The sequence below is a fragment of the Salvelinus fontinalis genome, chromosome 7 (assembly GCF_029448725.1).
Source record: "Salvelinus fontinalis isolate EN_2023a chromosome 7, ASM2944872v1, whole genome shotgun sequence".
Taxonomy (NCBI): Eukaryota; Metazoa; Chordata; class Actinopteri; order Salmoniformes; family Salmonidae; genus Salvelinus; species Salvelinus fontinalis.
The window spans coordinates 29337966-29360687 of record NC_074671.1 but is presented as its reverse complement, the minus strand read 5'-3'; the positions used below and the strand labels follow the sequence as shown (position 1 = coordinate 29360687).

At 41.3% G+C, this 22722-nt stretch overlaps 1 protein-coding gene across 2 annotated transcripts in view; it reads left to right on the top strand.

Annotated features, from left to right (window-relative positions):
- LOC129859356 (nuclear receptor-binding protein 2-like) overlaps positions 1 to 22722 on the top strand; it is a 47252-nt gene extending 24530 nt beyond the window's left edge. For both annotated transcript variants that reach the window (XM_055929033.1, XM_055929034.1), the window contains exons 2-17: positions 3931 to 4053; positions 4702 to 4803; positions 4997 to 5086; positions 5376 to 5416; positions 5760 to 5854; positions 6119 to 6142; positions 6253 to 6339; positions 7121 to 7176; positions 14481 to 14576; positions 14782 to 14914; positions 15260 to 15413; positions 15601 to 15736; positions 17593 to 17646; positions 17847 to 17910; positions 18015 to 18070; positions 18175 to 22722. In XM_055929033.1, coding sequence (XP_055785008.1) covers positions 3931 to 4053; positions 4702 to 4803; positions 4997 to 5086; positions 5376 to 5416; positions 5760 to 5854; positions 6119 to 6142; positions 6253 to 6339; positions 7121 to 7176; positions 14481 to 14576; positions 14782 to 14914; positions 15260 to 15413; positions 15601 to 15736; positions 17593 to 17646; positions 17847 to 17910; positions 18015 to 18070; positions 18175 to 18261 — 1398 coding nt within the window. In that variant the 3' untranslated portion in view covers positions 18262 to 22722. The remainder of the gene's footprint in view (positions 1 to 3930; positions 4054 to 4701; positions 4804 to 4996; positions 5087 to 5375; positions 5417 to 5759; positions 5855 to 6118; positions 6143 to 6252; positions 6340 to 7120; positions 7177 to 14480; positions 14577 to 14781; positions 14915 to 15259; positions 15414 to 15600; positions 15737 to 17592; positions 17647 to 17846; positions 17911 to 18014; positions 18071 to 18174) is intronic.

The window sequence follows — 22722 nt, the reverse complement described above, 5'->3', positions numbered from 1 at the left end:
TTAGACTAAATTCGCAGTGACCTGTCCAGATTGTGAAGGTCACCGAGTAAGGCAGGGGGTCTTGGTAATTGGTAGTGGGTCCTGGCAAAGGGCCTTTTCTCTTGAAGGAACATGAGCTTTACAATGAGACTGAGCTAAGCGATGACAAATTCAATGTTAGGAAATGGTTTTACTTTCCATATGTCATTCAAGTTATTCCTTGGTTTGCAGTGTTGTGATGGAAGTCATTTTGTATTATTACAAACTATTTTATATTTTTTCAAAGTAAAGAATATCACTGGAATTGTTAGTTGGAAAACCAGTGAATCACAGAACAAAAAGAGTGCCAAACGTCCTCTACCTCTCCACCCGTTCTTCTATATCTGCATTGCCAGGGCGTTGGGAATCACTGTTCTGTGTGCCACACATCAACAGTCATCTCCGTAGCAAAGGAGTCGAGGCACTTCTTTGATGCGTGCTCTGCTTTGGTCCCAGCCAACCGTCAGAGAGTGAAGGCAGAAAACCATGGAAACAGACTCCCTCATGTACATACTCTACTGTACGGCAGCGCCACACAGTGTGGTATAATGCAGATTCTCTGGCTGCACCAGTCTCAATGGTCTGTATCAAGTCTACCATTAATGTTAAGTTGACGTAACTAAATGTAGTCGTGCGGTAGGCCTACTCTGATTCGTCATCTGGTATTCAAATTGGTGTAGGAGGAGGCGGAGAGCAAGAGAAACATGAGTGGGGAGACTGAGTGCTTTGTTATTGTCAGGACCCACACGCTTACATTGTTTCTCCCTCAGACAACGGCACTCTTTCATTTGTTCTCTGCTACAGTGAGACTACAGGTCAGTACAGAGACAGAGACGCCCACTGCAGGGCCATAGATAGTGACGAGCTGACACATTGTAGAGGGCCTTAACATCCTCCCTTCCAACTCTCCCCTAAGCCTCCCTCCATTATCTCCTCTCTGTCTGACTCAGCCCACTAATTCTATCACCCTGTCTCTAACACACACACAGAGACAATATGCTGGCCTTGTGCCATATGTGAATGAGCTTTTACTCCTCCTCGTTCTGTGTGTACTGGGGATGGCTCTAGTGGTGGGTTTCCCAGGGAGTGTATCTGTAATCAGGTTATGTCCATGGAGGTCTGAGATCAGATCTTTAGTCAACCGGACTTCGTCCCAAATGGCACCCGCTTCCCTTTTGGTGCACTACTATTGACCAGGGCCCATAGCCATATGGTTCTGGTCAAAAGTAATGCGCTATGGGGACTAGATTGTCATTTGGGAGGCAGCCCTCACGTAGGGTTTGGAGTGGAGCCGGAGATGGGCCTCCACAAGCCTATTTATGCCTACTATAATGTATAAATCATAGTCCTGAGACGCGATAGTCTGTGTCCCGTTGTGACATAGCTCTGCGGGTCGGAGACCAACGTCCGCGGGGGATGCACAGCCCCTGACCTCATACGGACAGTGTGTATTAACGGTGTGGCCTAGGGGTAACGCCCCGGGCCGGAGGATTGCGGGTAATCTGTGCTGATCACTTGAGCTCAGACAGTCACTCGCAAAGCTTACCTGTGGCTGACTGTCTGTGGATTCCTGTAGATAGAGGTAGGATCTACTCCTGAACTGCAAGCAATGTAAAAATTCATGTTGTTATCGACATCGTCTTTTCATTATCAACTTGCGAGAGATCATGATCTATTTTTTTATCCATACTAACATAACTGAAAGCTGTCTAAAATGTAGCTGACCAGTTTCCTTGTTTATTAGTGTCAGGAAATGGACTGGTACAGATAATGTAAATAAACAAGCATGTAGTAAATCTATCAGACTAAATAGTTATTCCAAACAACAGAAAGCCTTCCAGGCAGATTTACCGAAATTACCTCTGTTATCTGATAATCTGTCTGATCAGCAAAACATCAACGTAGATGTTTGTGTTGTTTTGACGTGAACCCACCGACCTCTTCCCCACGCTTAACCCACCTCCCTTCGGCAGCCAATCACAGGCTGTTTACTAGTTTCACCCTACCATGACTGAACACCCAGCCCCTCCACCCCACCAAACACTCCGGGAGCCAAGTCCAGCACAGGGGCCTAACTGTCAGCACAGGGGCCTAACACCAAGAGAAAATATACAACAGCTCCCAAACATGAGTCCCTGTGTAGCCCCAGTAGACATGGTTTAGCTGAGAATTCCCAGCCAGCCCTGGCTCTCCATTAGGGTCACTATGTCAGAGCACTGTGTTCCTACTTCCTGCCCTGTATTGCCCCATAATCAGTTTATCATACCTCACTGAGTAGGAGTAGAACAAAGAGAGAGAGATCTCCCCACTGCAGCCCCTCTCGATTAGGCCTCTCCGTACTTCGAGTAGGAGAGTATTGTAACCTCACAGCTGGTTGTGTTGTGGACAAAGCCAACAGTGTTTACAATAATGTTTTAACGATGAAATGGATAGTACAGTACACCTCAGATAATGGTTTGCTCTAGCCAGGAACATAACAGTGATATTAAAAGCGCATTGTGTGGTCACACTGTGTTGCAACCTCACTTGGGCCGAAGCAGCCTGGAAGGATACCAATGTGGCAGGCTGCTGTCATCTGGGCTGTTTATTTTTGGCAGTTGATTGGGTGTCGGCTTGTTGATTAACCGTGGCGAAAGAGGCCATTTTTAGTCCATTTATAACTGTGTGAGCTTTTTCATTTCGTGAAAATGCGCCTATGAAAATGTCTAATGCGCTACTACTATGTAATTACTATTTAACAATACGTTCAATCATAACTTGACTGCTTATGAACACTTAACTAGTAACTTTAATACAGGACACCCAAAATGAATGCTACACCAGATGTGTAGCTGTTTGGTGTCAGTAGGATGTTCTTTCTACTGCTCGGAATTCTTCGGTCTCTGTAGAGACGAGCAGGATGCCCACCAGTATCTGTAAAGAACAGGTTTGACCAATACCTATGTTCTTTTGCCTCTTTGGTGTTATCTGTCCATCAGGGGGAACGAGATTGGGATAAGTTAGCTTGTGTGTGTTTAGCTCAGGCTTTGAGCTGCGGTGTGTGACTAACTGTGCTTTGGTTGTATTCTGGGTTGAGCAGTCATCTCAGTGCTGTGTCAATGCGTACTCCCTGCTAATCTGAGGGGGAATGAATGGGAGCCCAGGGCTTGTCTGTCTCTGTCAGCTCTGCCAGACTCTGGAACACAGACGCAAACAGTGCTGGCGCTGTTTCCGCTCCGAGTCAGTCTGGCCTTTTCCCTGACTCAGTGTCCTCATAAGTCTGATAGCAGCACATGCTCCCGGCAGCCGGCTGCCCTCCCCCTCCATCTCTCACAAATCTTTCCCTCCCTCACTTTCTGCCTCTGTCTTTATCTCATCCTCTGGCTCACCCTCTCCCAATCCCTCACTCCCAATTTCTCTTTCTCTCTATCGCTCATCTCCCAATCCCCTACTCCCAATCTCTGCCTTTGGCTCTCTGTCCCATCCCCCCTTGTATCGCTCTTTCATTTCATTAATCCATCTCTTCACTCTGACAGAATCTCTGATCCTCACCCCCTTGTCTTTTTACATCATCCTGACACAGATGGTCAGGGCATAAGGTTTTTAGTAGTCAGACGTTATCAGTGCTTTTTACATAAGATCCATATCCGTCCATTTAATGAATGAAAACCTCCATTTAGGATTTGAAATCGGGATCTATAGCTTTTCAAAATAGATGGGAATCTTACCCATGCAGGGTCATTCTAGATCTCCTGTGAGGTTTTGCGGCCATACAGAGCTGATTCGGAAACATCTAAATTATTCATGATAGCGGCTACATGTAGTAAATTGTGTCTGCAACAACACACATGCCATATTTATGGTTGTTCCTCTTCAGTTATAGCATCTGCGGTGCTTGTGAGATCTCTCATGTGTGTTTGTCTCCCCCTGCAGATCAGTCAAGGTAATGTCCCCGGTGTTGAGAGTGCGTCGCTGGCCATGGACACAGAGGAGGGAGTCGAGGTGGTGTGGAATGAGGTGCTTTTCAATGACAGGAAGGTCTTCAAGGCACAGGAGGTATGGCAAAGTTAGACAGGGGGGTGTCACAAATAGCACCCTATTCCCTATATAGTGCACTATTGACCAGGGCTCATAGGACTCTGGTCAAAGTAGTGCACTAAACTGAGTATACAAAACATTAAGAACACTGTCTTTCCATCACATAGACTGACCAGATGTATCCCGGTGAAAGTTATGATCCTTTATTGATGTCACCTGTTAAATCCACTTCAATCAGTGTAGATAAAGGGGAGGAGACAGGTTAAAGAAGGATTTTTAAGCCTTGAGACAATTGAGACATGGATTGTGTATGTTTGCCATTCACCCGGTTTGTGTCAAGAACTGCAATGCTGCTGGGTTTTTCACGCTCAACAGTTTCCCACGTGTATCGAGAATGGTCCACCACCCAAAGGGGGTGCACCTCAATATTAGGAAGACGTTCCTAATGTTTGGTATACTCAGTGTATATAGGGAATAGGGTGCCATTTGGGACTCAGACAGAGTTTCTATTGTCACTGGCTGTATGTTCCATTCGATGTACTTCCATTCTCCAGAGTGAGCACACAAATGGAAGTACGAGTCAATGGTTTAAAAGTGCGTATTTTGGCGAACCATCTGTGCTACTCGTAAGTACTCAAACCTCTCCCCACTCCATCTCTTTTTCAGGAGAAGATTAAAGAGATGTTTGAGAACCTGATGCAGGTTGAGCACCCAAACATAGTCAAGTTCCATAAGTACTGGCTGGACATGAAAGAGAGTCGAGCTCGGGTAAGTCTGCTATCTAGATCAATCTCTATGGCCTGTCATTCTCACTCATTCTCTTAGGAAATGTCTCTCTCTCTCTTTATCTCTGGAACCCGAATCTATTGGTTTGGTCTGCACACTGACAGTATCTCTGAACTGGGATCGATTGCTTTGGTCTGCACCCTGATAGTATCTCTTTCTGCTATCTGCTGGACAGGTCATCTTTATCACAGAGTACATGTCCTCAGGCAGCCTCAAGCAATTTCTCAAGAAAACCAAGAAAAACCATAAGACCATGAACGTCAAGGTCAGTGTCTTTCTCCTATTGGGGAAATAACTTCTGACCGCTGGCTGTGACACGAGTCAGTGAGTTATACGTTTTGAAACACTTAAAACAGGGAGGTACTACATGAACACTATATTTCCACTAAAAACACACATTTTCTTTGTACATTCCAAAAAGTTTTGCTACCTTGTACTGAACCCGTCCCTGGTCAGACGTTAGGGGATTATGCTTAAGTCGTTTTCTATCCTTCGCAAAACTTCAATCATATCCCACTTTTTAAGTGTCTGCAGTTCACTCTTATGTATTCCAGGCTTGGAAGCGATGGTGTACCCAAATTCTCTCTGCCCTCAGGTAAGACCAATAACATTCTCGTCTGCACTATTATTTTCAGTGACAGCGTAAACTATTACTCTAGTACTGGGGATCTCTTGTCGTGGAGAGCTAATGGGTATACAGACTTTTGTTCCAGTCCAGCAGTAACACATCTGATTAATATAATAATAATAATAATAATAATATATGCCATTTAGCAGACACCTTTAGCCAAAGTGACTTACAGTCATGCGTGCATACATTTTTTTACATATGGATGGTCCCGGGATTCTACTAATCATTGTCCAGTAGTTTTCCGGAGGAGTTGGAATTGGAGACCCAAAGTGTCCGGTCATTTGATTGCCATGTTATTTACCACCAGTTACCTGCACTCCTGTGAACCGCCCATTATCCATGGCAACCTGACCTGTGACACCATCTTTATCCAACACAATGGCCTCATCAAGATTGGCTCAGGTCTGATACAGTAAAGACTTTCTACCTAACCTAACCTAACCCTAACATATACCTAACCCTGTCGTAGCATGGCCTTTAGGAACAACTCAATTGTGACTTGACAGCTTTATCTGAATAAATGGTAGTAATAACAGTTAGCGTTGCATGCTAGCAAACTCCTCTGCATTGTGTGTAATACAATTACCCGAAGGTGTATTGTCATTGTTGTTGTCGTTCTATGCCACTGAAGTTAATACTGGATACTCTGCTCTTTTCTATCCACAGTATGGCACCGGCTGTTTGTGAATGGTAAGAACCATATAACATGCTGCATATCTTATTCTCAGTGAATGTCACAATATTCTGTGTAGTCGGGTGTCTGGGTTATAAAATTGTATCTGTCTATCTTGCCCTCCTAGTGTTTCCGGAGGCCAGTGTTCATGGTAAAGTCCGCCCCAACCGAGACGAACAGAGGAACCTGCACTTCTTCTCTCCTGAATATGGCTGTGAGTGTTTTACTGAGCCTTCCTCTATTTCTATATCTATTAAGTCTGGGCCCGTATTCATAAAGCATCTCAGAGTAGGGGTGCTGTTCTAGGATCAGGTCCTTTTTATTCATGTAATCTTATTCATTATGATCTAAGAGGCTAAACTGATCCTAGGCGCTTGAATGAATATGGGCCTTTCTTGCTTTTATGGGTTGCCAGTTTCACTATAGATGCGGGAAAAGAGGTCATTGGAACTCCAAAACAATAGAAATGCCATGGAAACGCGTTGGGGAAAGATCCCAAATCTCCTCATTGCCCCCCAGCAAAATAAGCCTACATTTAAGCTATTGTTTATAGTTAAGCCTACATTTAGGCTACTTGCCTAGTTAAATAAAGGTTACATATATGTATTTCCCACCATGTTGAGGTGAAAATCTGTGTATAATGCTTGTATGGATGTCAACCCCAATACATGTTCATGTCATCAATCAACTGCATTATAGGTAAAAAAAAAAGGCATTGACTACCACCACCGATTTCTGTAAAACAGCCAAATATATCCAAATCGGACTTTAGTAACCCCATTGTGGACCTGTTACAATACATCAATCATGACGGATTTGACGAATATCCACTTTCTTCGATCAGATTTGTTGAATGTGTGCTAATACAGCGTCCTTCTATCCCCCATGGTCTGCGTTCCATTGACCTCTTTACCGCATCTATGGAATTTCTCAACATGCTGTGACTAGACAGTCATTATCTTACATATTGATTCCAACTCTTCTCTTATGTCTAGTGGCTGAGGATGACTATGCTATTGACATCTTCTCCTTCGGGATCTGTGCTCTGGAGGTGAGAATCCAGCTGCCATGGTTTATAAATGTATTACAAACCTTATGTGTTGCATTTAGGACTGTTGCAGTGACCTTATCACCGCCACACATGCAGTCATGAGTCATGACCACAGTAAAATTCCACGTGACCGTTGAGTTACGGTAATCTCCTTTTATGCACTCTGGACTAGGGCTGTGGCGGTCAAGAAATAACTTAGAATTCCGTGGCATTATTTTTATATTATTTTATTTGATGAAGAATACAATTGAACAAATCTGAATAAAATGTAATGGATATTTTATCCAAACGATTTGAGCGAGTGCGCACATGCGGCTATTCTGTGTTTAGGTGTTCAAAAATTAAATAGGTACTCCTATATGCTTAATTTAGAGTTAATGTAAGTTTAGTTGTTCTTCAAACGTTGGGCTAAATGTTTTGATTTTTAATACATTGTAAGGCTACATGATGCGACTCCAAGTTGCTTGAAAGGCATGAGCTCTGCTTTCTTTTTTTGCGCAGGCTGTACACACTTAATCAGCCTCTCATTCACAATTTGACAAGCACTTGATAATACCTCGAATTTCACAGTGGCATCCCCTTTGTGTGGCCATAATGCACCCTAAAAAAATCCATGCCTTTTGCCACCAGTGACCGTTGTGCCCTTGGCTCGGAGTGTTGCGTTGTGCCCTTCTCCCTGAGTGCTGCATGCTCCAAAGCCCCTCTCACTCACATGGCTCTCCGTAACGTGATCGGGTCTTTCTCACAGGCTACAAGTAAAGTCCGACATATCGGGGATGCAACTGCGTGCGTCCTTATCCAATTCCGAGGTGCATATTGAAGATATTGGAAGAACTGTCCACATTTACTTTTAATCTGCCAAAAAGATGAGTAGCCCTAACGAACAGCAAAAGCACTAGCCTATGTCAATCTACCATCCTCCATAGTACAAAAGTTGACCTATTCTGTGCGAGAAATAAATATTCCAAACATAGTCTGGGACAGTTGTAGGATGCGATAGATCCCAAATAGATAGATTTGATAGATCCTTATCAAAATATAGGCTAGGCTACATTGGCTAGGCTACATGAGGTGTGCGACTATGATTTGAAGAAGTCGCAAAATAATGCATTGTTTCTTTCCTTATGCTGGACCCCATTCACAAGTGATAGGCTAATATTATCACCCATCAGACTATTCTTGATTTAATCTTGTCTTTACATATACTAAATAATATATGTGGGAAATTTGTTTTGATTTAGAATGGACCATTATCATGCATCTGTCTTGAAACAGGGGCAGCGGGAAATAATACATGTCATCTATGCACTTAAATAGCGAATGGAGAACGCTTTTCCCATGGCTAATTTTCATGCCAGCCAGGTAGGCTATACGGCTGTTGTAAAGATAAGCAATGTGCTTAATATTATGAAGTTGAGAAATAAATATAGTAGGTCTAGCCTATAGAAAGCTGATGGGAGCCTCCTCTTTTTAATAGAGGCCATCAAACTTTCTTGCGCAATTGCATAGCCTATAGAAATGTAGCGCAACATGAGCTCACGGGCTCTCACGAAGTGTTTGATTAGATTTTTGATCACATTTGCATTGATGTCAGAGTGATTAGAGGGACAATAGAGTGCTGAGTTCCAGGGAGTTACCAAGTTTGGTAGGCTACTAATGACCATCAGCAGCATCAGAGCTTGGAGAAGCCTAACTACCGTGACTAAACAGTCATGTGGAATTTGACTACCTTCATGACTAGTGACCGCCAGTGTGGCGGTAATACGGTCACCACAACAGCCCTACTCTTTACATGCGTTGGCAGTACCCAACTCGCTAACTACCCTAATGGCCTGGTCCTCAGGTCTCTATTGTCCCTCAAACCACTCTGACATCAATAGAAATCCAATCGAAAAGCACATCAAACACATTATCAAAACAATAACGTGCTTTTAAAACTCACGTTACTGTGATTGATCAATTTGAAGAAACATAACTAAATGGGCAGCACTTTCTAAGGTGATAATTAATTCAAAACCCCCATATGCATATTACAGCTTACGCATAGGCCTATGATCCCAAGCCCGAAAAAAACCTTTAAAGAACGACCAGGCATCCTCGACTGATGGGATGAGGTCAATATCCTTCCAGGATACCCGGGCCAGGTCGATTAGAAAGGCCTGCTCGCAGAAGTGTTTTAGGGACCGTTTGACAGTGATGGGTGGTGGTCGTTTGACCGCGGACCCATAGCGGATGCAGGCAATGAGGCAGTGATCACTGAGATCCTGATTGAAAACAGCAGAGGTGTATTTGGAGGGCAAGTTGGTCTGGATAATATCTATGAGGATGCTCATGTTTACAGATTTAGGGTTGTACCTGGTGGTTTCCTTGATCATTTGTGTGAGATTGAGGGCATCTAGCTTAGATTGTAGGACTAATGGGGTGTTAAACATATCCCAGTTTAGGTCACCTAACAGAATGAACTCTGAAGATAGATGGGGGGCAATCAATTCACATATGGTGTCCAGGGCACAGCTGGGAGCTGAGGGGGGTCAGGCGGCAACAGTGAGAGACTTATTTCTGGAGAGATTAATTTTTTTAATTAGAAGCTCGAACTGTTTGGGCATAGACCTGGAAAATATGACAGAACTTTGCAAGCTATCTTTGCAGTAGATTGCAACTCCTCCCCCTTCGGCAGTTCTATCTTGACAGAAAATGTTGTAGTTGGGTATGGAAATCTCAGAATTTTTGGTGGCCTTCCTAAGCCAGGATTCAGACATGGCAAGGACATCGGGGTTTGCGGAATGTGTTAAGGCAGTGAGTAAAACAAACTTAAGGAGGAGGCTTCTGATGTTAACATGAAGCTGGATCCAGGGGCAGGCAGAAGGTCATACACAGGGGTCCAAAAAGGAAATTGTACAGGCAGGGAAAATGCTACTAACGTCGTCCAGGAGATCAGGCAATAGGTTGATAACAGGAAATCCGATAGGCTAAAGTACAGGCAGGGAAAATGCTACTAACGTCGTCCAGGAGATCAGGCAATAGGTTGATAACAGGAAATCCGATAGGCTAAAGTACAGGCAGGGAATAGGCAAAAGGCGTCGTTAGGGAGGCAGGAAAAAAGGAAAAAGGAAAAAAGTTAAGGTTTCATCTCCTTGAAGTTGGTGGCAGTTCAGTTGCCACTAGTTTTGGTGTTACAAAGCACTTCATTATAAAAGTATAGGAGAGCTTAATAGGGCATTTTTTATATTGTCATAATTAATAGGCTGACAAATTACCTTTAGCTACAGAATATCTCACCACCATGCATTTCAGTCTCCCCTCTCTCCTTCATTCCTTTCTCCAGCGTGCAGAGAGAGAGGAGGTCAACAGTTTAATGAAATATGTTTCGTTGTGAAAACATGTTGCTATCAATGTTCCCGAACAGATTTCACTTGGTTTTCCAAATTAAGCACTGGGTAGCTGCAGGAACAGGGTTGGAGAGACCATGGTATACAGAGTTTGGGCATAATATCACCTGTCATGCAGTGAGAGGCTGCATGCTCCTCAAACAGTGGTTTATGCATGTAGTGGGAGAAGCCAACCAGCCAGATTGAAAAACGACCAGCGGGAAAGCAGCCTCCATTCGCTATCCGAGTGCATACGGATGACATGTATTTTTCCCCTGCCCCTGTTCCTGCCCATTTGATAATAGGCCATCCTAAATCTCAAGGGATTTGACATATTAGTAAAGACAAAATTTTATTGAGATAAGAACAGCATGTGTAGCCTGAGGCAAGGAACAGAGCGCAAGTTTTTTTGCTACTTTTTCAAGTCATCAATAGTCGCATCATGTAGGTCATATATGTTTTGATTTCTAAGATATTCTAAGGTTTGTATCATTCACAACTACAGTTGACAAATAATTCAAAATCTTGCGTATAGGACCTGTTTCAAATGCTCAACATAGCCACTTCATATGCACACTCACTCCAGAATGGAACAAATATATTTTCTATTTTATTTAGCTAATACTGTAAAAACTTAAATCCCCTTGGATTGATGAGGAATTGAAAAATAGTATGGTTGAGAGAGATGAGGCAAAGGGTATGGCAAATAAGTCTGGCAGCGCAACCGATTGGCAAACGTACTGCAAATTGAGAAATCATGTGACTAAACTGAATAAAAATAAGAAACTACACTACGAAACAAAAATAAATGATATAAGGAATGACAGTAAAAATCTTTGGAGCACTTTAAATTACATTTTGGGCAAAAAGGAAAACTCCGCTCCATCATTCATTGAATCAGATGGCTCATTCATCACAAAACCCACTGATATTGCAAACTACTTAAATTATTTTTTCACTGGCAAGATTAGCAAACTTAGGCATGACATGCCAGCAACAAACTTTGACACTACACATCCAAGTATATCTGACAAAATTATGAAAGACATGCATTTTAATTTTGAATTCCATAAAATGCGAGTGGAAGAGGTAAAAAATAAATTGTCTATCAACAATGACAAGCCCCCGGGGTCTGACAACTTGGATGGATAATAGTGGACGATATTGCTACTCCTATTTGCCATATCTTCAATTAAAGCCTACTAGAAATTGGGAAGCAAAAGTCAATCCCGCTACCTAAGAATAGTAAAGCCCCCTTTCCTGGCTCAAATAGCCATCCAATCAGCCTGTTACCAACCCTTTGTAAACTTTTGGTAAAAATTGTGTTTGACCAGATACAATGCTAATTTACAGTAAACAAATTGACAACAGACTTTCAGCACGCTTTTAGGGAAGGACACTCAACCAGCACAGCACTTACACAAATGACTGATGATTGGCTGAGAGAAATGTATGATAAAAAGATTGTGTGGGCTGTTTTGTTAGACTTTATCGATAATAGTCTGCTGATGGAAAAACGTATGTGTTATGGCTTTACACCCCCTGCTATATTGTGGATAAAGAGTTACCTGTCCATCAGAACACAAAGGGTGTTCTTTAATGGAAGCATCTCCAACATAATTCAGGTAGGATCAGGAATTCCCCAGGGCAGCTGTCTAGGCCCCTTACTTTTTGAGTAAAGCCATTGTGTCTATGTATGCAGATGACTCAACACTATACACGTCAGCTACTACAGCGACGGAAATGACTGAAACACTTAACAAAGAGCTGCAGTTAGTTTCAGAATGGGTGGCAAGGAATAAGTTAGGCCTAAATATAAAAAACTAAAAGCATTGTATTTGGAACAAATCATTCACTAAACCCTAAACCTCAACTAAGTTTTGTAATGAATAATGTGGAAATTGAGCAAGTTGAGGTGACTAAACTGCTTGGAATAACCCTGGATTGTAAACTGTCATGGTCAAAGCATATACATCTACAAAACATGATACAAGAGTATTTCTTAAATTTTATTTAACCTTTATTTAACTGCGCAAGTCAGTTAAGAACAAATTCCTATTTACAATTACGGCCTACAACGCTGGGCCAATTGTGCACCGCCCTATGGGACTCCCAATCACAGCCGGATGAGATGCAGTGCCTTACTCGGTAGCTAAGATGGGGAGAAGTCTCTCCACAATAAAGTGCTGCTCTGCCTTAACAGCACTATCAACAAGGCAGGTCCTACAGGCGCTAGTTTTGTTTTACCTGGACTACTGTTCAGTCATGTGGTCAGGTGCCACAAAGAGGGACTTAGGAAAATTGCAATTGGCTCAGAACAGGGTAGCACGGCTGGCCCTTGGATGTACACAGAGAGCTAACATTAATAATATGCATGTCAATCTCACCTGGCTCAAAGTGGAGGACAGATTGACTTTATCATTACTTGTATTTGTGAGAGGTATTGACATGTTGCACCGAGCTGTCTGTTTGAACTACTGGCACACAGCTCCGGCACCCATGCATACCCCACAAGATATGCCACCAGAGGTCTCTTCACAGTCCCCAAGTCCAGAACAGACTATGGGAGGCGCAGAGTACTACATAGAGCCATGACTACATGGAACTCTATTCTACATCAAGCAACTCATGCAAGCTTTAAAATTATATGTAAAAAACAGATAAAATACACCTTATGGAACAGTGGGGACTGTGAAGAGACACAGGCACAGACACATGCTTACACACACATGATAACATACGCACTTTACACACACATACACATTCATTTTGTGTTGTAGATATGTGGTAGTAGAGTAGTGGCCTGAGGGCACACACTTAATGTGTTGTGAAATCTGAATGTATTGTAATGTTTTATAAATTGTATAACTGCCTTAATTTTGCTGGACCCCAGGAATACTAGCTGCATGTCATGATCGTCTTTATGTGGAAGAGAGGACCAAGGCGCAGCGTGATACGAATACATCTTCTTTAATTATAACGAAGACGAAACAAACACTTTTACAAACTAATACAAAAACAACAAACGATCGTGAAGCTATACAAACTACATGCACACATGCAACATAGACAATTACCCACAACCTGCCTAATGCCTATGGCTGCCTTAAATATGGCTCCCAATCAGAGACAACGATAGACAGCTGTCTCTGATTGAGAACCACTCAGGCAACCATAAACATACCTAAACACCTACACTGAACACAACCCCATAAACTCTACCAAACCCCCCTAGACAATACAAACACCCTCGACTAGACAAAAACACACAAACATCCCCCATGTCACACCCTGACCTAACTAAAATAATAAAGAAAACAAAGATAACTAAGGCCAGGGCGTGACACTGCTGCCTTGACAGCAGCTAATGGGGATGCATAATAAATACTAATATCATAATGTTTCTATATACCTTCCTAAAATTAATAATGAATTTATTGTGATGGTGTATATTAAATTGATTTATTAAACTTTTTTTTAAATATAGATGTTCCAAAGGCGCACATCAGCGGCTTGTATGTGTGGAGGGCTGGAGATGCTTAACGTGTTTATGTTCATTAACGGCCAATTACCATGAGACCGGCAGTCTTTTGCGTGACAACAACCAGCTGACATTTCATGACCGCCACAGCCCTAATTGCATTGTCCTCTTTGTATTAAATCAAATAAAAATGTATTTGACACATGCGCCGAATACAACAGGTGTAGGTAGACCTTACAGTGAAATGCTTACTTACAAACCAACAATGCAGTTTTAAGAAAAATATTTCCTAAATAAACGAAAGTAAAAAAAATTGACGTACAAGTTGTGTTCATATGTTCACATGTCCTATCTCAGTCTAATAGATCACACAGACTGTATACCAGCACACACCCAGAGGCCCCATTAATACACCCATTTTCTTTTCTTAATGGAATCTCTGTATTTATTTATAGATGGCTGTCCTGGAAATACAGGCTAATGGAGATGCTGTTGTGTCCAAGGAGGCCATCACCAACGCAGGCCAGTCTCTGGAGGATCCCCTCATGAGAGTCAGTCTCACTCATGTTTCCATCCATGGCCCAAATATAGCAAAGCATCACAGTGGGCCAATGTGCAAAAACACATTTGATTAAAACCCACACCTTATGAAATCAAGTTAATTGAATGTAAATTTTAAAGGATCCCAACACACTAATTAAACCCTAACTAATACACTACAGAGCTTTGACCTTTGACCTCCACTCCCTCTTGCAGGAGTTTACTCAGTCGTGTGTGCGTCACGAGGCCAAGCAGCGTCCCACAGCCCACGACCTGCTCTTCCACCGCGTGCTGTTTGAGGTTCACTCCCTCAAGCTACTGGCTGCCCACTGCCTCATCAGCAACCAGTGTGAGTGTCTCCATCTCTGAAGTCCCCAATACACATGGCATGCAATCTGTGGATTGACAACTGCCAATTTTTTGCCTGGGCACCAGTCTGTTTGGCATGACAAGGAGTGGCATGATGGCACAAACAAAATGCAAACCAGGCTAGCCATTTGTGTGGGAGAGAGAAAATGTTTCCACGTCTTATTACCTTTTTGTTATGGGACAGCTGAAAAATACTGAAATCCTTTATTGGATTTTGTGGGATTTCTTTGAACGTCTGTTGTTACAACGTTTTTTGATTTGATTTGCTATATGCCAAACTGGTATGGCATCCATGTAACACTCCCTTACCCATCTCTCTTTGCAGACCTGCTGCCAGAGAACTGTGTGGAGGAGAAGACCAAGTCCTTTGACCCCAACGGTCTCATGGCAGAAATCAAACATGGCAACCGGCCTGGTGTTCAGCTCAAGTATTCCCATGTGTCTCCTTTGGAGCTGGACAAGTTCCTTGAGGACGTCAAGTAAGGGCTAATTCCATTCACCCATTGGGCTCTGGTCAAAAGTAGTGCACTATATAGGGAATACGGTGCAATTTAGGATGCAGCCTTAAAGAGCTGTCTTGGTCATTGCCTCTTATGGGCTTTTTTAGGGTGTCATTAAGAGATGACCTTGTGGCCCCTGACATCATTCTGACTCATCCCTCTTCAGGAATGGGATATACCCCCTCATGAACTTTGCATCGTCGCGGCCCCACCCCGTACCCCGTGCCCTATCCCTGTCCCACGAACAGGTGGAGACGGTGAAGTCCCCCACCCCTGAGCCCCAAGAGACAGAGAGCAGAAAGGTGAGGGTTAGGTGTGTGTCTGTCTGTCTGTCTTTTTATTTGTTTGTGTGTGTTAAGCCCTATTTGGACAGGATTAATTTTACTGGTGGAGGTTGGGTAATTACATAATAATTACAAAAAAGGTGTTGCTCATGATTTGAGCAAGAAAACAATGTGATTCAATAAATTGAACGAAGTGCTGCGCATAGCCTATATACCTTCACAGTGAATGCTTTTATTTATATGTTTTGTGCATATTAATTTAATATTGCCGAAGTAAAAAAAAAAAGTTAACATTTTATGTAACCCTTGCTGTTAATAGATGGCAAAGCAGCTTACAGCTTACCTAAACTTTTGGAAATGATAAGTTCACTTTCTCATTCAACGCCTTAAAACGCATCTCAAGTGCAAGTCCCCTGTTTAGCTCACATCTGAATGATGGGGGGCATTTAGTACGTCTATTGTGGAATTCATTTATGATCACACTTCCTCAATTCAAATGTTATGCCGACATGATATCAAAGATGGTTTGGTATGGTTTGAGTTGTCAGTGTAGACCTGTTATCGCCTGGACTTGTTGAAATATTATCACGCCTAGAAAAAAATAACGAATTACAGGGGGCATGTTTGGAAAAAACGAATCCTGTCTGAATCGTACTCTGGAATAACGGACGTTCTGGGCTAATAATTACATAATCAACGTTCTCTCAACGTAATACTTGTCTCGTGCCAATATACAATTCCAGACAGAATAACCTACTGTTTTTCAGCAAACTCCACGGTCCTCTCATAATACTAGTTTCCGTGCGTATCGACATCTCTGTGTTTACCGAGACATTACAGCGTTTGACAGGTACTGCTGGATGTTTGAGGAAGAAAACATAGAATTAATGCTTAAACAAAGTGCTGCATTTATTTCATATGAATGACCTGCATTTAGCAGCCTTCACAGTGAATTCTTGTGTCTATACGTTTTGTGCCATAGAATTAAAGTTGAACATCGCCAAATGTGTCAGTTTAAGTAGGCCTAACTGTGGAATAAAAAAAAAAAATGTGCCTATAATCTTAATTAAATCAACCCTGGCTGTTGATGAATTAGGCAACAGATGGCAAAGCAGGGAATTCCCGGATTCCCCACTGAGCTAAACTTTTAGGAAATAGCAAGTTTATAATCCATAAAATCATCTCAAGCAAATACTGTCCAGACGCTCAAATTTTTATTAGGAGGGACATCTACCGTGGATCGCTAAAATAATCATTATAATTACACTTGAAATATTATGGGGACACCTACAGTACCGGTCAAAAGTTTGGACACTCCTACTCATTCAAGAGTTTTTCTTTATTTTTACTATGTTCTACATTGTAGAATAATAGGGAAGACATCAAAACTATGAAATAACACATATGGAATCATGTATTAACTATAAAAGTGTTCAACAAATCAAAATATATTGTATATTTTAGATTCTTCAAAGTAGCCACTGTTAGCCTTGATGACAGATTTGCACATTCTTGAAAAACCCTGGTATGAGTGGGTTTGTCCAAACTTTTGACTGTTACTGTATATATTTGGCAGCTAAGCACAAGTTATAATTGCAGTTTATTATCGTCTAGACATGATGTTGAAATATCTTCATGTCTAGAATATAAAAGTCTCCACTCCAGGCTTCCGTCGTAGACTCAATTGAAAAAAAGAAGGAAAAAAAGAATCCTGTGCAATCTTCCTCTAAAATAATGCACATGCTGAGATAATGATTACATAACCGACGTCTGTAATAATACTAGTCCCGTCTGAATAGGGCTTTAAAGAGAATAGTGCATGTTAAAGTACGCTTATCACTCTAACTGATGGTTGGTCTGATGGTGTGTTGCAGGTGATTCAGATGCACTGTAACTTGGAGTCAAATGAAGAAGGGACCAAAACTCATGTGAGTTTGCCTATCGTCTTCTTTTAAATAATGGTGTCAATGTGTACAACCCCGCCCATGTCACGTGGCCTTTTGGAGTTATCATAACATGACATAACATCGGTACTTTAAAAAAAATCCATTCTGATCCTCATTGCATTTGGGGGATAAGCATATTCTGTGTTGATAAAATATATTCCTCTATCCTGTCCTCTCCTTAGCTCTCTCTGTTTCTTAAGATGGACGACAAGCTCCATCGACAACTTAGCTGTGACATCCTTCCGAGTGAGTCTAATGGACACTTTCATGTCCATTATTATGTTTTTAATTTTTTTTTTTTTTTTACATATTGTGGTATGAGGCTGAACTATTTTGTATGAATCTTTCAGCTGACAGCTCCAAAGACCTTGCCAATGAACTTGTTCACTACGCCTTTATAAGTGAGGTAGGTATCCTTGTCGCCTAATGTTATTGCAAACAGCCATAGTCATTTGCAATAACCTGTAATGATCTAACTTCTAACCTCAAACCCTGTGTAACCCCATGCAGGAGGACTGTGGGAAGCTGGCAGGATTCCTTGAGGACGCGCTCACCAGACACAAGGGCAAAGCGCTGGCCTCTGGGATCACACAGTGAGAAGGGGCCGCTACGGAAGCTGGCCCACAGAGAGGGGCCTCGGGCATTGACCACTCAAACAGAGCAAGACAGGGGCTAGAAGGCAGGATGACTCAGCCAGGATCAGAGGGGCTGGCTCCAGTGAGGGTTTGAAGGATTGAGCCTGATGAGTGGTGATTGGGACTGGGCCTGATGATTGGTGGATCATCCCAAAGAGGGCTAGGATAGGCCAGGACTGAGAGGGACTGAAAGCATCTCCGGTTGGATGACTCAGAGGCATTATGGCTTGTTAAATCCATTTGAATTCAATCACTTTTTGACAACACCCCTTTTGATTTGAACAAAATCTGCCATACATATTTTCCCATTGTAGAAGGCTCCGAAAGTAACATTCAAGTGATAAAGGTGCTCAAAGTTGACTGATTTTGCAAACTCCACCATACCATGAGACTTCCATATCTTCATCACTGGAAAATATAGTCAGTTGAGATTGATATCATTTAAATGCATACAAACAGGGTTGTCAAATATTTTATAATTTCTGGCAATAACATAAAAACTTTATACAAATGTCCTTTAAAAAAAAAAAATTAACGTCAATTATCTTTTCGCATATGTTGTAACTTAGACCCTATTTGACATCATCTAAGGTTTTGTGTTATGCCCGCCATCGGTTGAGAAACAACATGCTTTTGAATAATTCTAAATCATATACACATATTTAGCAGATGTTATTGCGGGTGTAGTGAAATGCTTGTATACCTAGCTCCAACAGTGCAGTAGTATCTAACAATTCACAACAATGCACACAAATCTAAAAGTAAAAGAATGGAATTAAGTAATATATAAATATTAGAGTGGCATTAACTAAAATACAGTAGATGGAATTAAGTAATATATAAATATTAGAGTGGCATTAACTAAAATACAGTAGATGGAATTAAGTAATATATAAATATTAGAGTGGCATTAACTAAAATACAGTAGATGTAATTAAGTAATATATAAATATTAGAGTGGCATTAACTAAAATACAGTAGATGGAATTAAGTAATATATAAATATTAGAGTGGCATTAACTAAAATACAGTAGAATAGAATACAGTATATACATATGAAATGAGTAAAGCGGTATGTAAACATGATTAAAGTGACTAGTGTGCCATTATTAAAGTGACCAGTGATTCCATGTCTATGTACATAGGGCAGCAGCCTCTAAGGTACAGGGTTCAAATCAAATCAAATTTTATTAGTCACATACACATGGTTAGCAGATGTTAATGCGAGTGTAGCGAAATGCTTGTGCTTCTAGTTCCGACAATGCAGTAATAACAACAAGTAATCTAACCTAACAATTCCACAACTACTACCTTATACACGCAAGTGTAAAGGGATAAAGAATATGTACATAAAGATATATGAATGAGTGATGGTACAGAACAGCATAGGCAAGATGCAGTACATGGTATAGAGTACGGTATATACCTATGAGATGAGTACTGTAGGGTATGTAAACATAAAGTGGCATAGTATAAAGTGGCTAGTGGTCCATGTATTACATAAGATGGCAAGATGCAGTAGATGATATAGAGTACAGTATATACATATACATAAGAGATGTGTAATGTAGGGTATGTAAACATTATATTAGGTGGCATTGTTTAAAGTGGCTGGTGGTACGTTTTTACATAATTTCCATCAATTCCCATTTTTAAAGTGGCTGGAGTTGAGTCAGTATGTTGGCAGCGGCCGCTAAATGTTAGTGGTGGCTGTTTAACAGTCTGATGGCCTTGAGATAGAAGCTGTTTTTCAGTATGTATGGGTTGCATACAGGGTGAGGGTGAGTGTCATGTTTTGGCAGAAAAATGTACTAAAATGGGAATAAAATGAAAATGTCACCTTTCAAATGGTACCACAAAGATCATAAGATAATGTTGACTTGAATGGGAATATTTGTTGTTTTAAATCTTTCTGAAAATCTGTTCTTTCTGACCACTTCTTCCATGGGCAAACATGTATAGCAAGTTTTGTTTAAATCAAAAGAGATGCTGTCAAAAAGTGATTGAATTCAAATGGATTTACCCGGCTGTGTTCAGCTATCCCACAATGCAGTGGAAGATTGATAAGTCCTCTGCCTAAAAGGGCTGTAATGCCTTAAGATGTAATCATCCATAATGCCACTACTATACTGTACTGCCAGTAGAGATGTTTCCAATTATGGATGGATGTAGTGCATTCAAGACAAACCAATAAAACAGCTATGTTTTTATGTTATTTTACAGTCTTTTAATTAATAGTTGATAACTCCAGAAATGTACATTTGGAAGTTGTTTTTGGAAAATAATCTATAAAACGTTTTTTTTTTTTTTTAAATAAAAAGGCTCCCTAGTTTTATAAGCCCCAGCAATACCTACCATAGAAATGTCTAGCTCTTAGAGAGCAAATTTGATGACAAAGATGAGAACCGTCCAACATGCATGGTTAACATGCTAACACTTAAGTTAACTTCATTATTTTTGCTTAGTTCTATGAACAGCATTAGCGTTGCACTGACCTTTTTCTGTTGACGTTTTAATGGTGTATAATGGTCTTCAAAACACACTCGCAGTGCATTCTAACAGTGCTTTGCTAGCTTGAATGACTCTCCGTGCATTAGTAGTAACGAGCAATGAGATGATGCCTCTCTTTTAGCCTGTAGTGCTCTTAAGGGTTTTCCCTGTGAAAGTGTTCTGTAAGCCAAAAACTTGCAAAGTGCCTGTGATGGCAACCCACTATGTACAAAACCCATAATACAAAACGCCACAGCAACATAACGCATCTTCAGAAATGACAAAAACTCCTGACAGTCAACGATTCAGTCTATTGGGTTGGTGTCAACAGAATGCTATACTTTTCATTTATTCTGAAAACCAGCTTGTGAATGTGTTGAGGGGCCACAGCTTGAACCCTGGGAATGTCTAAATCCATTCTAGAACATGGATCAGCTAAACACATAGAATATAGTCCACTCCGATTGAGCCATTTGAGAACGCGATTATGAATGGAGGGTTTTGTTGAATAGTGAAGGGTTTTCAAATAAATAAAGCTCAGAATATTTTTGGGGGAAAGCAATTAATTACTCTTCTACTGAACGATATAACTACTACAGTACACAACACAAAAAAAGCATTGTATACTTCTGGAGGTTGAAGCTGAATTCTGCGTAAGTGTCCACAGCTGTCCGATGCATTCTAAAGCAAGCAAAAGTCAATAATAGATCTATTGCAGTGGGATTTAGTAATTTATCGATTGCTTTAAAGTAAAAAAAAAAAAAATGGAAAACAACTTTTCTTAATCAATCTCGAACAGTATACACTGAGTGTACAAAACAATATGAGCACCTTCCTAATATTGATTTGCACCCCCTTTTGCCCCTTAGAACTGCCTCAATTCGTTGGGGCATGGATTCTACAAGGTGTCGAAAGCGTTCCACAGGGATGCTGGCCCATGTTGACTCCAAAGCTTCCCACAGTTGTGTCAAGTTGGCTGGATCTCCCTTGGGTGGTGGACCATTCTTGATACACATGGGAAGCTGTTGAGTATGAAAAACACAGCAGTGTTGCAGTTCTTAACACACTTAAACCAGTGCACCTGGCACATACTACCATACCCCGTTCAAAGGCACTTCAATATTTTCTCTTGCCCATTCACCCTCTGAATGGCAGGCCCACATACACAATCCATGTCTCAGTTGTCTCAAGGCTTAAAAATCCTTCTTTAACCTGTCTCCTCCCCTTTATCTAAACTGATTGAAGTGGATTTAACAGGTGACATCAATAAGGGATCATAACTTTCATCTGGATTCACCTGGTCAGTCTGTCATGGTGTTCCTATTGTTTTCTACACTCAGTGTATATTCTTCAGTATCTGCATCTGTTAACAATATGACGTTTTGGTTCTTATGCTATCTGTAAAACACTGGTCCTATTGCAATTACACTCCTGTATAGATGTTGCATAATATGCTCATTGCTCTTAAAATGTCAAGCCTTTTATCAGCTAGTCTCTTGGGGAAAGCGCTTCTCCCAGTCATTTATCTGTAGCATATGGTGTACATAAATATGTCTGTGTCTGTTCAAAGGTGTTTCCCTTGAACAGAAGTATGAATGCTCGGAGTGGTGCTACTGTTGTCTAGTAGTCTGCAATGCATGTCTTAATAATAGCTCCAAACTGTTCAGACACTTATTTTCCAAGATTGCCTTAGTCATTGACGGAGCTCCATTGACTGACTCCGGGGGGACCTGATCAAGAAAAATTAATGTTCAGACTAAGCAAAGCCCATTCATCCATTAGTCTTTTTCCGTAGCTATCACTTCTTTCTCCCGAGTCTGGATTCTGTTGTATGTCGGCTCTGTATTGTACTGGACGTGTTCTACTCATCCTTCTGTAAAATATTGTACTGCAATTAATGACAATAAAACAATGTGATGTCACATCATGGTGA